Source organism: Belonocnema kinseyi, chromosome 1 (genome assembly GCF_010883055.1).
Source record: "Belonocnema kinseyi isolate 2016_QV_RU_SX_M_011 chromosome 1, B_treatae_v1, whole genome shotgun sequence".
In the NCBI taxonomy this organism is placed as follows: domain Eukaryota; kingdom Metazoa; phylum Arthropoda; class Insecta; order Hymenoptera; family Cynipidae; genus Belonocnema; species Belonocnema kinseyi.
The window spans coordinates 182,912,244-182,928,834 of NC_046657.1; the positions used below are offsets into that span (position 1 = coordinate 182,912,244).

Consider the following 16,591-nt stretch of genomic DNA (forward strand, 5'->3'; position numbering starts at 1 on the left):
GCATAGTAACGTGGGTTGCTTCGCGTCAGCAGAACGAGTTATGCATAGTGCGCACATTATTACACGTTGTAAACTCTACGCCGACTGCAAATAATCCTAATAATCAAGATTCGTGGTAGCGAATCGTCACCAAGTGCAAAAAAAGCTGCCACGAATCCTTACCTAGAATAATTATACATTTTGGACTTTTTTTGACTGTGGGTGCAATTCTCAACCGAATTCAATAAAGCTTGGCAGCTGGCTGAACAACTAATAAAAAACAAACTTAGGTGTGATTGTATGTTAATATATTAAGCAATGTGAGATTAGTATAAAAAGAACCACATAAAGAAATTATTTTCGACCTGTTCTCACCTCTACATCTTGCATAGTTTGAGTCCAAAATGGAATTCGATTTATCAAGAAAATTCAAAAAGTTGTTGTGATAATCTTATAGGGCTTTCAAAAAACATCGTTTTTTTCTCTTGACTTTTTGCCTATCGTGCATTTCTTGGCTTAAAATGTTGATTTTCATTTGAATTTTTTTTTTAATTTTGAAAATTCGATAACTGATAATTTTCTTTTTATTGAATAAAGTCATAAGGATAAATTGTAGAAGTTTCCAAGTTCGATAAGAATTTTTAAATGTTGAAAAAAATCGCCTCAAAATTTCTGAAACTTCTAAATAGCTGGTTAACGAACGCGATCTTTCTTTTTGTCCCTCAAAATGTGTGCTAAAAGCACAATCTGATCCGATTAGTCTCTAAAAACTTATCCGTTATACAGACTTCGCGCCGCGAAGCGACCGCATAGCGAATAGCAAATAGTTGCACTCTCTCACACAATTACCCCATTGTATCGCGTTCCTGCTTTACATTTGCCGATAGTTTGATGTCTCTCATGACAAGGCGCGAGATGTATATATACAATATATGAAAGAGAACTGTATATTTCTCGGTCGTCGTTACATATAGCAAGGGCTGGAAATAGGCTAAGTGTATGCGCGTTCATGTCCTCTGAGCCTTGTACATGCACCCTGGTAAAAATATGTAAATGACACCGTATTGCACGTGATAATTATCTGCCACATTCACCCTAATAGATTTCCAAAATTTTCCAAAATGTAACCCTACCTCTATAGATGACCTAACTCTTAAAATATGCTGCTCTTTCAAGTTATTTTACTTGTATATAGTTCCTCCGCCGATAAGTATGAATAGTTAATACGAATGCCATTATTGTACAGTAAGTGGAGTAATAAAGTACCCTGTTAACACTGTAATCCATAACGAAAAAACAAGTTTCATTTTTAATAATAAAAAATATATAGATTTAATATTGAAAAACAGTGTCAAATTTACTGAAACGAGATTGAATCACTATCGGCTCATTCCGAGCGATGCGAACACCGAACATTGGCAGCCATTCAAGTGTTAATTATTTTTGAAATTTGTCGTGACAATGGACCTATAGCTAAAGTTCAAAGTGAATTTGTGAAAAAAATGGGTAACGTAAAATTAAAACCCTGTTTTTCCTTTATGCAAATAGAATCATAACGAAGTTGATATTAAATAAATTAAAAATTTTCCATTTAAAGGGGTCACGTTTTTTAGTTTTCTTCAATAATTTACATAGCGGGTAAAGTTTTTGGTAACGAGACGTGAAAAAATTAATCAATTAAATAAAAAAAAAGTGTTCTTATTCTCGATGATGATATAAAATACAATCTACAAAAAGAAAAATCCCATTACTTTTACAACGAATCATTTTTCCTCATTGCTAAATCACGCTTAAATTTTCAACAAACGAAAATCGTTATCGAATCAACACTGAAGTTGATAAACAAGGCAAGTCTATTAAAAGTATATGAACAAAAGTTTCGAGGTCTAGTGGAATCTACTTAACCATATCAGTCTTTATATACTAAATCGAATGTTTGTATAGGCAGATTAAAAATTAGAATATATAATTCGTGAAATTTTCTCTAAGTTCGGTTCTAATGTATGCAAGAATAATAAAAAGAAGTATATGTTGAGATCCTTTCAGCTTCAGAAATTTAAAACATGGTGAAAAAATTCAAAACACAAAGACAAAAAAATAATGTTCATAAAATGGTTTAAAATTTGTTTAAATGATAAAATTCAAAAGTGGTAAACAAGATTTTTTCCATTTTCTGAAAAATCATAGTTCACAAATTTAACGTTCTGGAGGTTTAAATAGTGTTGCATAATGATACAAGATTCTCAATTGACTTGCTCATTTCTCCTTCCTCGAGGAAACTTTGAAATACTCAAATTATATTATTACTAATTTTACCAAGCAAATAACATTGTGTGTATATATACATATATATATTTACAATAAAATAATATAATAATATTAGCTCAAAGAAATAAGAAAAATTTATTCGAAACAACCATGTTATGAGCCCATTACGCACCCATAAAAGTGAGCGTGAAGATGGCCGTTTACCATACCGTCCAGCTAGCCTGAGTTAATAAGTTCCAAACGCCACCGCTCAGTCAGTTCTTTAGTTCCGCCAATGGCCACTGAATAATGCACAATGCATTTCATTAATTTATTATAGACCCACACACACATCAAACTCTATCCCAGAATGAACTACTTTGCAATCTCGCGCCACACGAAATTACTAATCACAGTTCAAAAAGGTGGGACCCGCATCAATCACACGTTTTCATCTACAACTATATCATCAACAGTTCAATTCGTCAAGCCTTCAATTATGTCGCAAAATATACAATTGTAAATCTTCGCACGCTAAACATCATAAAAAACCTAACCAAAATGGCACTCACCAACATACACGAAGAACTGAAAGAGGCAAAACACGACTTGTTATTCGAAAAATCTAAAGATGAGTATGAATTGATATTCGCAAATTTTATAAATGGTGAAGGGTAAACAAAACACAAGAATGTTCAGACACGGTCAAGGACTATCGAACGAGGGGGAGTCAATGTTCACAGGACGACAAGAAAACCCGACGTTTTACTACTGGACCTGCGAACATTGACTTCCCCGCGTAAAGGCGTCGTGCCTTATCCAACTTTTGATGCAATATACTAATATGTTGAAAGATAAATCTTCTTCAAACCTGATTTTTATATACTGAAATTATTTTTAATATACTCGTAATGCTATTATTCTTTTAAAATACGCTGCTTAATAAATTACCATACATTATTATAATTATTACTAAAGAAAGATTGTAAACAAGGCCTTTTTTGCCCCATCAATCCAGAATTAGAAAATGATTTTCTTAATGCATTTATATAAGACATAACCGAAAATACCATACACAAAATAAATTTACGATGTAAAAGACTAGAAGGATTATACTATTGAAAAAAGCATATTCAGGAATTTAAGATATCAATAAAATAATTATATAATTTAATCCAAAAACTCATCTCACTCTAAACACTATCTTTTTGTTGTGCCTCCTGTCTACTTTAATATTTCATGATCATTGTTACGATATTTTTTTATTAAGGAATGTCAATTCTGAGACTGACAAGATAGTTGATCGAAATAAACGAACTTTCGAGAAACTTGCGCTCATATGAGACGAAATGAGATTTTATAAAAAAAAGACGAGAGCTTTTCTCGTGTTTCTCGCTCAAATGCAACACTAGGATGAAAATAGTCAAAAATTATATCTTGAGCTTTTTACAGAGATAAACACCAAAACATTGTAGGCCAATTGAATTTACGTATATGTTTTGGGTTTTTTAAACTTATGCTCGCTCTCATGTGGCTGAAGATAATGTATGCACATTAGAATTGCACTGCTTTCACTCCCAAGTTTTGTTCAGATGCCCAAAGAAATGATCTGCAAATATGAGCCGAATCTGTTAATCTTTAGGAATGGCGCTAAGACCATGAAGTTACCCATTGATTGAATATGAGAACAAATTACCTTTTTTGAACTTAATATTTGAATGCAATGATGTGTCACAAATAATTCATCTTTGTGAAAAATTTTTATTTTACGTAACTTTGCGGTTCATTAACGCTTTTTGAATTATTTTTTTCATACATAATCATTAATCGTTCATCTAATCGTACCAAGTAATTTTACAATAAATGTTCAATTGTTTAAAAAAATGTTATTTGCACAAATACTCGTGTTTTTTTAATTAAGTCGAGAAATTAAGGTATTTTCTAGCCATTGTATGCCATAAAATTTTCAACCGATTTTAATTTTTTGAAGTACTAATTTATTTTATAAGAATACTCGTAAATGTTAAAAACTAATTTAAGTTATTTAAGTAATTTGACGTTGACGAAGTATTTAATTTTTATAATTTTTTGAAAGATTGAATTTTTTTTAATTTTTTGAAACATTTTATTAATAAAAAATTTATCATAAATAAATATTTATCAAAAATAAATATGTTATTATTCAAAAAGAAATCGAAAGTAACTGGGAGTGAATAAAGTGAAAATTACAAAATCCATTTTGCAAAAAATATACATGTAATAAAATAAATCTTTTCATGAATGTTTTTCTCATGATACTTTATCATTACCCTTATACTATATTTATCACTGCCCTCATTCTTATAATTAAAATATTTCTTAAATGTGGATTACATTAGCAAATTATTGTGCTCAATATTACGTTTATTTATTGATAAAAATAAAAAAAAGATGATGCTTGAATGTTACTGGGGACACTCAAGAACTTTAGGCATGACACTGGTAGTTTGTGACAATAATTTTGTGGCATCCATAAAATTATTCAGCTGCTCCTGACCTCTGTTTTTCATAAGCACTGAAGCATTCATCCAATTAGTGTAACAGAATTACAAATTTCACCTCTCAGAGTGAAACGTGCATCCGCGTTCTTTCGTCGTAAGTGTCTTATCTGTGTGGTATTACTAGTAGGTTCATTCTGTGAGTATACACATGCCTAAATATGTGTACGATAGTCATAGGTTTCGTGAGTGTATTTGCGACAAAATTGCATTATGATTGGCTGTGACTGACTAATGTGATTGTAAGTGTGTTCTGTTAATTGTGTATAAGATGTCCATACGTTTTTTTTGGATCCACAGAAGCTTGCAGTTTACTCAATAGTGCCGGTTAAGTTTCTCGAGCGTCAGTGATTCTTTCATGACTTTTCTGTAAAGCAACTTACATTTTCTACCAAGCCCTCGACCGCGCTTTACTCAACTGATCTGTAATTTTGATTTAACGTTTCATATGTTATAAAATAATTATGCATTAAAATGTCATCTGAAAGTATTAATTACAGTCCAGTTCGAAAGATATTCGTATCAATTTGTCATACTTTTATATTCGTAAATTAAGTATCACTGAATTTTGTTTTACCCAAATAGAAATGCAATTTTATTAAAGTGTTCATATGCCTCAAGTTTAAACTTTCATTTGTAATGCGTTAGGAGGTTATAACACATCTCCGCTGTGCTTGATCAGAAATTATAAGATTTTTTAGAAAAACATGCAATGAGTTTGAAAGATCATATTGCTTAAGAATTCCACGATCTTCGGAGTCTGATTATTCCAAGAGAATTGAAGAAGGTGGCATGGCGCCCGTATAGTGGCCTGAGAGCCAGAGTAACCCGTTAATCAAAGTGCGTCCGCATACTTGTGAGGAGTCAATGTACCTTGTCTGCTGCGAGGCGAGCGACCAATGCCTCCTTGAGGGGTCCAAGCCAGTGGTGGGCCCCTACAAATCTCTTGTTTAGGAGTTTTGTATGAGGTGCGACCTGCGCGTAAATGGTCTCCAGTTCGAGGACGACCATGTCGCCGACGTGGTCCAAGTGCCGGCTCCTGGATGCGTGTCCTCAGATGTTGAGGATGAAGACACTCCTATCAAAGGTTTATCACCGTTGAAGTTTCATAGGTCCCGAATGTGATCGACGTACTATACAAGAAGGCGGGCCCTCACGACACAAAAATATCAGCTTCACTCACTCGTCGCTTAACATCGTCCCATGGGACAAACAGAAACTGAAGGATTTCTGAGATAAATAACTCTTGACAGTCAAGTTCAAGTGGTTGATCTTTCTGCCCAGGCTCATGAGTTTACATTCTCTGCAACCTGGTATTCTAATGACCGCGAACGTTTAGAGTCAATAAATATCACGATGATGAGAAGATTGGCCCTAGAGTGAAGAACCAACGCTGGACTGAAGTAATCCCTGGATCTGAAACTCTGAACACGTGGTGATAGCTGGCGGTTCTTCTTCTTGTCAATTTCTATCCACACACGAATTAATTTCCTTTACAAATTTAGAATTATGATGTTATCACAGTCACAACACTAGGGATTTAATAACGCTGAATAAGTGACTGAAGGCAGTGCGGAAGACTGTGTATGAGAAGATATGAAATTCGCCGGCTACGTCTTTGACGTAATTTAATTAGCCGGTGGCCGTACCGGCGCGGTGTATCAGATGTATTCACAGTGCACGACTGTTCATCCCTTTTTCTATTCTAACCCGTATATGCTCTAAAGTGTAAGAGAAATGGAGGGAGGGGGTAGATCGAGTGCACTCCGTTAGGATAGGAAGAACGGTGCAACCCGCTAAGTCTGTCGTAATCCGCGCTTAAGTCGAACTCCCAAAGGACTGCCGCATAGAAAGGCAGCTGAGAACTGACTGCTCGTCGGTCTCCTCTTCGCTCCTATAGCCTGCGGTTGGATTGAGTGACGCGAGGCAACGCGACTGGTGTGACGCGTACACCTTTCTATCTCGCTCTCTCACCACTTCCTCCCACGCCCCCTATGAAGCACCACCAGTGCTACAGTGCTTCCACGCCCTCGACCTTTCACCCTCCCTCGGTTACACTGTGATTTTGATCCCTAATACTTACATCTTCCTTTGGGCTTGGAAAACTAGAGTCACTAGACTGGACCACTAGAAAAAGAAGCACGAGAGCACGAAGCCCCTCCTCCCTCCGCAAGGAACGTGGAAAATCCGCCAACGCCGATTCTCATACAGACAAGCTGCGCTAATTGCCTGGTGAACTACCATTAAGTTATTGACATGACAAACTTCAAATACAAAATCCTACATAGAGACCATTTTTTCAGTATGGCGCTCTAAAATTTTAGATACGTATTTCTCGAAAAGCGGTGTTTCTTAGTTCCAATTTCAAAAAATACCCTGGCGACACTCGTCTCTCAACCTATCTGTGACTTCACACCGACCATAAGCGCCCTTTTCATGCGGACGCCAACATACATTATACATTTTTTACAACATTTGAATGAAAAAAATGCGACTTTATTATGCCTGTAAGAGTGGATCAAGAGATAACTCAAAAATACTGAAGCTAGGTTGTCGCAGTGGCAGGTAGCAATGAAAAGAAATTGTACCGATATTAAAATATTCTGAATTATTACTTCAAGAAAATGTCGCCACTTCTTACCCCCCCTCCCCCCTAACAAAATGCGTAACAAACGAGCACATGGAAGCAACCCCCATCTCATTTGATGTCACACATTAAGCTGTCCCCACTATACTTTAAAAAACAATTTAAAATCAGTGATACCCTACCGATTGAAATCTCCGAGTATTCTTTAGGGAAATAGCCTGGCCCATTTGAGACTATATGCAGAGTCGATTTGAAACAATGTAGTCTCAGAGATAGTCTGAGAGATTTGGGTCCTTTTAAGAGTGGAGCGACGGTAATATAATGTTCCTTTTGTATTCGTCACGTACCGGGCGGGCAGAGTTATTTACAGTGGTTGGCCGTCGCTAATCCGACTCTCCCTTTTTAAATTTCTCTTCAAATTAGGAACACTTTTTTTTATTAATGAATGTTCTCATTATACTTCTTTATAATTATAATCTATATACTAATATACAATTTTCTATTTGGATTGAAAAATGTTTTCTTTTTTGGCGCATCTCATTCCATTTACGAGAAAGGTTGTATTAATTCCAATTTTAAGCATTTAAAAAAGAAGTTACATATCTGAAATCATCGAAACCCGTAGATTCCGTATTATTGTGTTTTAGGCTGTTAAATATGAAATTTAAAAAATCTACTTCTAAATTTTATTTCGAAAGCTTAACAAAGGACCCTGGAATGTCGGCTACTCTATTGATACAGCATCTCTGCTTTTTATTTATGATCGTATTTCTATTTTATTTTCGGAAAGGACATTTTAAAGCCTTTAAAAAATTTAAAAGAACTACCTGGACCTTTGAATATATCTACCTGAGTGCCTGCGGAAAATTTCTCTGAGCTTCTCTGACCCTAGAGAATCTTTAGAATATACTCAGAGATTTCTTTCGATAGGGCAGGGTTGTTTTACAATGTCAGATAACTTTTGAGGAATTTATACTCACAATGCCGGAATAATATTGGCGGGTGTGCAATTCGATTATATATTTTCCTCATCAGCACAAGGACGCGCATGCGCACTTTACAAATAAAAAACTTTTCGCACCGCGACAATTTCGGAGCAGCGTTCAGGGATCAGTGTTCAAGCAAACAGCTGATAACAGATACGGGTCAATTCGGCTAGAGTGCCAGAAACATTTGACTTTTGATTTCTAATAAGTTGATGAAATTTAATAACGATTGCGATAAAACATGTGTAGTATGTAATCCACCAGATATTGTTCAAGTGCATCAGAAAAACATAGTTAAACTTTCTCCAACGGTCGTTTAAAAAAAAAATCTGACCGCTACGCGGATATATGTCAGTCTTCATATTTTCGCACATTATTGCGCAAACCTTTTAAAATTAAGACTAAAAACATCCACCACTGTAATTTTGTGATTGTGAATTCTCGTTTGTTAAAGCTTTTTCGGCTTTAACGAACATATTTTCATCACGTATCTCGTGCTTCGCACTCGATTTTGTCTAAAATGTCAACTTTTCTACATTATACTCAAAACTTTTACATCAAATATAACACATTTTTTATGTAAGTCTACCTGGGATTGCTTATTCAGATATTGCAAAATAAAGCACGAATTACATTTATCATAATTATTTCAATATTTGTTTCTTATATTGCTTTAAATTATATTCTAAGCTGCACAGAAACGTGTATTATGTCAATAAATTTATATCATTACAATTCATAATGTCATAATTCATAATTCAAGTACTCTCTTCTATAAACAAGGAAATAAGAATTATACTAATTCTTATTTCCTTGTTTATAGAAGAGAGTACTTGAATATGAGATATTCTCGTAATATGAGAAAACGGGGTATCAGCTAAACTAAAAGACCCACTCTGTTGGTTCTATCACTAACTTTCAGCCTTTAAAGAAAGAGTAATTCCATGGTATAGTCCATTTTTCATTGGTTTCATTGGTCTGTTAATTTTAATTCGTACCTTCTTTCGGTTTTTAAAAAAAATTTAATGCTTTTATTTTTAATGTTATTTTTTACGACTAAAGCAAAAACTACGTGTCCTATAAAAAATTATTCATGAAAAATTTCAATGAGTTTTCGGTATTTTTTGGAAGCGTAACTTTTGTCTATTTTTTCATAGCTTGTGTCGTTTGTCAAGAAATTAACTTCTTTATTGTTTTTTAAGCATAAAACAAAAACTGCGCATCCTATAAAAATTAACTATTAAAAGTTCTCTTGACTTTTTTCATATCATGCGTAGTTTGGCTTAAAATGTTCATTTTATTTTCTTTATTTTTATAATGCTCTGACTCTGATCATTTTCTTTTTATAGAAAAAAGTCAAACATTGTAGAAATGTGGTCACTTTTTGAATTTTCATCCAAAATAGCTGGTTTACGAATTCGTTCTTTCTTTTTCGGCCTTAAAAAAGTGTACCAAAGCAGAATCCAATCTGATCAATTTTTCGAGAAAGGTTTCTTGCCTACAGAATACAGACTACATAACTACACTGTAAAAATCGTTTTTTTTCTGGTTCAAGGGGTCTCAAAAGTGGAGAATTGATGAAAACCGACAATGTGAAATTTTACATAAAACCAATACTTTCTCATTAGGATGGGAATGTAAAAAAAACGTGTGATACACGAGCAAAAAGGCAATGGCTGACTCGTGTGATTTCAGAATTCGCCTTCAGCTCTCCCCACTCATCTTCGTTTTTGAACTCGCTTTAGTCGAGCGCTAAACTCCGATTTGTACCTTGAGATACCGTTCCATACAAAGAAATTCAGACTGGTTGACAATCGCTTATTTTTAGCCCTTACAACACAAATAGCGATTGCGATTTTCTCACTTTTTCCTAGCCCGGTGTCACTAACTGGGAAGCCTGCAGAGAAAAAGTAGGATGAGAATTGACCGCAGACTACCATGCGAAATGTCGGCACTATTTATCTATAAGAACCGACTCACTTTGGGAACGGAATGTTCAAAACCAGCTACAGGTCGCAAATCTTAACGAAATCAATCAAAATTTAGCCAGAAATGTTTGTAAATGAATTTCAAGAGACTCACGAAGCCAAATTTTTCAAAATTGTTTGTTTAAACAAATAATTTAAACAATTATTTTGTGCAAAACTAATGGCAAACTTGAAATTAGCGCACGGAAAAACCCTTTCGTTAATATAAGTTGTATAATGTATATGTATTATTATTCGTTTTCTTATAGACGTTAAATCCTGATTAAGATTTAATACAGATTATGCAAAATTAATTATTTAGTGATATGGTTGTAACAAATTGTATTTTAAATATAAAATGTACTGCTTCGGACATATTTTTTCTAGCAGAATTATATATTAGAATTTATTTGGCAAAAAAATTAAAAATGGCGATAATTTATTCAAACAAATTTATTTTGCAAAACTAATGGCAAACTTAAAATTAGCTATGCCTCAAACTCCTTAAATTCTATATGGTTTATCTAGTTCATGGCCCGAAATATTATATTCACGAAAGGGTTATACAATTAAGTTAAAAAAAAACTTGATCTCGACATATTTTGTTTTAAAAAAAGTGTTAAACAAATTATTTTTATAAATTTGGCTTCGTGAGCCTCTTTGTAATTCATATACAAACATTTTTGGCTGAATTTTGTTTGATTTGGTTAAGATTTGCGACCTGCAGGTGGTTTTGAACGAAATTATTGCTATATCCCCAATGCGCGACTTGCTACGAAATGCATCACGGAAAAAATGAAAGTAAAAAATTGGGTCTTTAGTGCTGGTAGTCGAGGTATTCATTACTAAACTGGACTTGTAAAAAAATTCGAGATTGAAATTAGGTTAGTGATTCAAGTGCAATCGCGGTATTGACTTCCTTAAGTAACTACAGAGATTACAGATTGTCGGTAGTCTGACTCCTCTAGCGCACTGTACGGAGTCCAGTCCAGAATAGGAATCATTCCTACACTGTGAACAGTAAAGAATAATCGGCCAAAAATAATTTACAAGGATACAGAGTGGCAGCTGTTGACGGGTCGATTTAGTCACTTTTCATTTTATAAACTTACATTCATTTTTATATACTTTTATATACTACAACAAAAATGTTGGGACCTATTAGAGCCCTTAATATTAATATTAAGGTTTGCCTCTATTCGTTTATAATTTTTCTCTTTAAATAACACGGAAAATTTTTATTTTTATTTTTGAATTTTAATTACTTCGGAATGTTTTGTTTATGCAACATCCCAGAGAGAGGATTTATAGGACATTTCACGCTCTACAAAAAACGTCTGAAGGTCAAAGTTCCTCAGATCAACCGTTTCAAAAATATCTGCGACCAAAAATAACACTAATCAAACATTTTAAATCTTTTCCAATAAAACTGCAAAAAAATATCATACTCTACATTTATATTACTTTTTTGTAAAATCACTTGTTTTTTGTTATAAAGAATTAATTGTTTAATAAAATTTATTAGTATTTAGTAGAAAATAAAATAAATTTTTTATAAAAAAGACCCAAAAATCATTTATTTGATATGCTTAACCTTTATATTTATATATTTGTGCTTTTTGTGAGGTATGTATTGAGTAAATTAACAAACAAAATTTTTTTTTCAATCTCAGGTTAACGGAATTCAAGTGATTTTACAAAAAAAAATAATATAAATATAGAGTATGATATTTTTTTGCAGTTTTATTGGAAAACATTTTAAATTTTTGATTAGTGTTATTTTTGATCGCAGATATTTTTGAAACGGTTGATCTGAGGAACTTTGACCTTAGGACGTTTTTTGTAGAGCGTGAAATTTCCTATAAATCCTCTCGCTGGAATGTTATGCAAACAAGCCATTCCGAAGTAATTAAAATTCAAAAATAAAAAATAAAATTGTCCGTTATATTTAAATAGAAAAATTACAAATGAATAGAGGCAAACCTTAATATTAATATTAAGGGCTCTAATAGGCGCCAAAATTTTTGTTTTTATACATTGTAAAAAAAGGTTGTAGAATTTTAGTACGCTAGAGTTAAACGTATGTAAAAAGTGGACTCACGCGCAGCGGCGTGAAACTAGTATAGAAATGTTGAAAATTGTACAGAAGTGTAAAATTCTCAACTGGACTAAAATTTAATATGTGACGTAAAATTGGGCAGCGTAAAGTCGAAAATTTCTACAAAATATTAACCTAATTTTAAATACTTAAATCATTAAGATCATATTAAAAATATATTTATAATTAGCCAAGTGTATATCGCACAAAATGTATATCCTATTACAAGTCAAAATCAGTGACTTGCACTTATTCTTTCACCGAAAGTAAGCAATAAAGTTTGCAACCTGAAATGCATGCTTCGCTCATAACATGCGAACAGAAGAGCGAACAAGAAAGCTTTATAGCCAAAAGTACACAAATGTGGAATATTATACAAAAGAATCTAAAATTACTATAAAGTGGAGAAATTTTCGATAGAAAATCAAAATTTATGCGCAGGCGGTAATTTTACAAGGCTAGGGAATTTTACTGCGTAGAGTGTGAGTCCTTTTTTTTGCACACTCTGAACGTAGTGATTTTTAACAGGCCGTATGAATTCATACAAAGTCATAAAATTAAGCCTGTAAGAGACGTCATTCTAGACAACACGTGGAAATTTGCTTTCTAACCTGTAATTTTAAGGCGTCTAAAGTGACATTTTATATGTGTAAACTTGCACTTTGAAGTGCAATTTTAAAACGTATTTTTACAGTGTATGTACTTTCAACTTTTTAACACCATTAAAAAAAATGTTTTTTTTTTAAACACCCTAATAGCTATAGATAGATACATTTAATAGGCTTTAAACTTTAAATTATGAAAACTTATTTGCTGAAACCGAAAGGTCAAGTTAGATGAAAAAATGCAGATGCCGAGAATTGAACCCGGGCTTCAAACGTGGCAATCAGCTTCGCTCTACAATCTGGTATTCCGGATGCTAAAGTAATAGGCACTAAGTCTCCTTAGAATGGTTACTGGACTGCTGCAAACTATACTTCGATTAAGGAGCTACCATCGCTACAAGAATTTTCATTATCATTTCAACCAAACTTTCACCATATCTAAATACGATTGCCAAAAATACTCAGTTAAAAACTCAGAAGCCTTGGGTACTTTATGAATGAGTTATTAAAGTTCCTAATTTCGTCATATTTAACATTGTGTCTTATGAGAGATGGCGTTTTTGAGCTCTTTTCTGAGTGATATCTAAGTAACCACCATTAAGATATTATTGATAATTTTTTTAATGAAAAACAAGTATTTCAAAATTGAGGTGCAAAAATAATATTAACCATTTGGTTCCTGCATATACATGAAAAAAAAAAATTAATCACGAAACTAGCGCTTATGAACGTTGACTATCGATTTCAACTCAGTATGTCATACGAGTGTATACACTCGTATGACTCGTATTACGACTGCGTAGTTAACTGATCTCAGCAGTAGTGATGGTACGAGTACCTCCTTAAGACTTCGTCCTTCCGACAATTGACACACGATATATAGATTTCCATGATTGATTTTAGATTATATTTTAGATTAGAAAATCATCATTTAGAAACTATTTTTTTCTCATTTAGAGCACCGTCAAGTGTTCTCTTCAAACTGCCCGTCACCTGTCAAGATGATTTTGTCGGGCGTTATTTGGGTGACATAGATGTTGATAAGCAGGTAAGTTATAATGATAATTACTTAACTTTTAATTTCCTCCCATTTACGGCTGCATGCTCTGTGGTGCGAGAAACACCCGGAGCTATCGCACTTTTCGCAGCAACGTCTGCGAAACCATGCTGCACTACTCCGAAAAAGGGGCTATGTAAGCGGAACACCTACTCTACCGCAGCTAGAACAAGCCGGCAACAGAAAAAGAGAGGCGACACTAAGGCCAACCGCGGGCAGGCATCCAACAGAGGAAGAGCGATGCTTTAGGACCCTGAGAAACATCAACACCAAGGTTTCTTTGAAGCCTAAAGATCTGGCTGAAATGGACGACGAGCTTCGTGGACATTTTTCCGGAGAATCCGACCTCTGGGCTATCAATTATTGTGTGTATAATGCAGCGAGAGCTTTGGCCGATGCGAATCGTAAAACAAAACTAACGGTTGATCATAAGACCAAAAGACGAATTCATCAACTTGCGATAAAGATAGGCTGGGGAAGACAGTACGCGTCCCGAATTCAGTGTGTGATTGACTACATCACATCTGGCTGGAACTTTACCGCCAAGGTTCGAAAGTTCGCGAGCGAACTCCGGACCCGTTATCACACACTTAACAAGTCAAAGCTGCTGACCATCAGGAAGCATATTGTTGAGAGCATACGGATACTATCTGACGCTAAGAGAAGTCTAGAGCGGAGGGAGAGGTGGGTCAGAGAAAATCAACAGTTTCTCTCTGACCCATCTCGACTCTTCCAAGACCCTCCAGTTACTGTCGAACACCCACCCAAACCAGAGAAGGTCGAAGTATTATGGAGAGAAGTCTACGAAGTGCAGCATAGACTGGACGAAGACTCAGAAAATATTAATAGCTTCAAGGAGATATGTGTTGACCTCATAGCACCTGATAAAGAATGCCCACCCATCACTACCGAGGAGGTGAAGAAAGTATTAAGAGGGATGAAGAACTATTCCGAACCGGGACCAGATTGTATCAAAACCTTCTGGTGGAAGAAGTTTTCTTCAACCCATCAGCATTTGGCCCATATTTTCACCTCATATTTGAAGTCGGAAGAGCCGATTCCAGAGTGGTTGGTGGAAGGGCGCACAATACTCCTGCCGAAAATAGGCAACTTACCTGACCCGAAGAACTACAGGCCAATAACTTGTCTGAACACGCTTTACAAGATATTCACAGCTATCCTAAATGATAGGATTGTTCGGGCAATTGAACCTGTGTAGCAAGAAATGTATGAACAACGAGGCTCAAAGACAGGCGTAGCCGGATGTCGGGAGAACCTGCTCATCGATAGATGTGTCTGCAAAGATGCAGCATGCTACCAGAGTGACCTATCGATGGCCTGGATTGATTATCGGAAAGCTTTCTATTCGACCTCCCATAGACTTATCATCTGTCTTTTGGAAATCTTAAAGGTTCATCCGCAAATAGTTAGGTGCATAGAGAGATTGATGTCGCTTTGGAAAACCAGATTTACTATCTCATCTGGAAAAAATCGTGTGACAACTAACAAGGTCACCTTTCAGAGAGGTGTCTTTCAGGGCGAAACCATGAGCCCACTCCTCTTTTGCCTTACATTATTGCCACTATCTTTAGCACTTCGCCATTCCGACGGGTACTTGAGCGGCTAACCTGCAGATCGAAAGTACAAGGTCCCTCATGTATTTTACATGGACGATCTTAAGATCTATGCTAAAAACAAAGAGCAACTACATCTAGCTCTAGGGATTGTCGAACAATATACTAAGGAAATTGGAATGGAATTTGGGTTAGTCAAATGCGCCAAGGTTTATTTGAAGCGAGGAAAACTTAATGGCATCCCTGAAGATCCTGAGCTCGTTGATATCGGGACAAGAAAGGTTATGCACAAGAACAAAAGCATGCATCTTAAGTCTTCCGTTCCGCGACTGTACATCTCACGCCGTCCAGGTGGTCGCGGAATATTGAGTCTTGAATGTCTTCACAATAGGATTATTCTGGGTACAGCACATAGAGTTGCAAATGGAAGAGACCCTCTTCTTTAAATGATTAGGAATCACGAAGAAGTGGGCAAAGGAGCGTTTCTGCACAAAGCAGCGGAGGAGGCTGCTGAAACACTCGGATTTGACTTTAGTATTAGGGGTGAGCAAAATGCATCAAATCTTATCTATCTCGAGTACTCACACCTGAAAGCCCGGATTAAGAAAGCACAAGAGAAAAACTTTCGTGAACAGCTCCTCGATAAGAGGATGCACGGTATCTTCCACAGAAATGTGAAGGATCAGTCAATGTCTTGTGAGCTAACGTTTGCTGTCCTTAAATCGCCCGGATTGAAGTCTGGTACGGAGGGTTTCATTTTTGCATGCCAAGACGGTGTCATTTCCACCTTAACATACCGTCGCCACATTTGAGCCAAGACATTCCTGATGATAGCTGCAGGGCGTGCCATGTACATCCCGAGCATTTAGCTCACATACTATCTAGTTGTCCAACTCACGCGGGAACGACCTACATTCAAAGGCACAATGCGGCACTAAGAGTGCTTTATTACCA

The 16,591-nt window shown here is 35.2% G+C and overlaps 1 protein-coding gene across 1 annotated transcript in view; it reads right to left on the reverse strand.

Moving 5' to 3' along the window:
* LOC117170343 (maternal protein pumilio-like) overlaps nt 1–6,586 on the reverse strand; it is a 121,600-nt gene extending 115,014 nt beyond the window's left edge. The window contains exon 1 of the mRNA XM_033357084.1: nt 5,637–6,586. Within this exon, the coding sequence (XP_033212975.1) occupies nt 5,637–5,774 (138 nt within the window). The 5' untranslated portion in view covers nt 5,775–6,586. The remainder of the gene's footprint in view (nt 1–5,636) is intronic.
* Between the last annotated feature and the right edge of the window lie 10,005 nt (nt 6,587–16,591).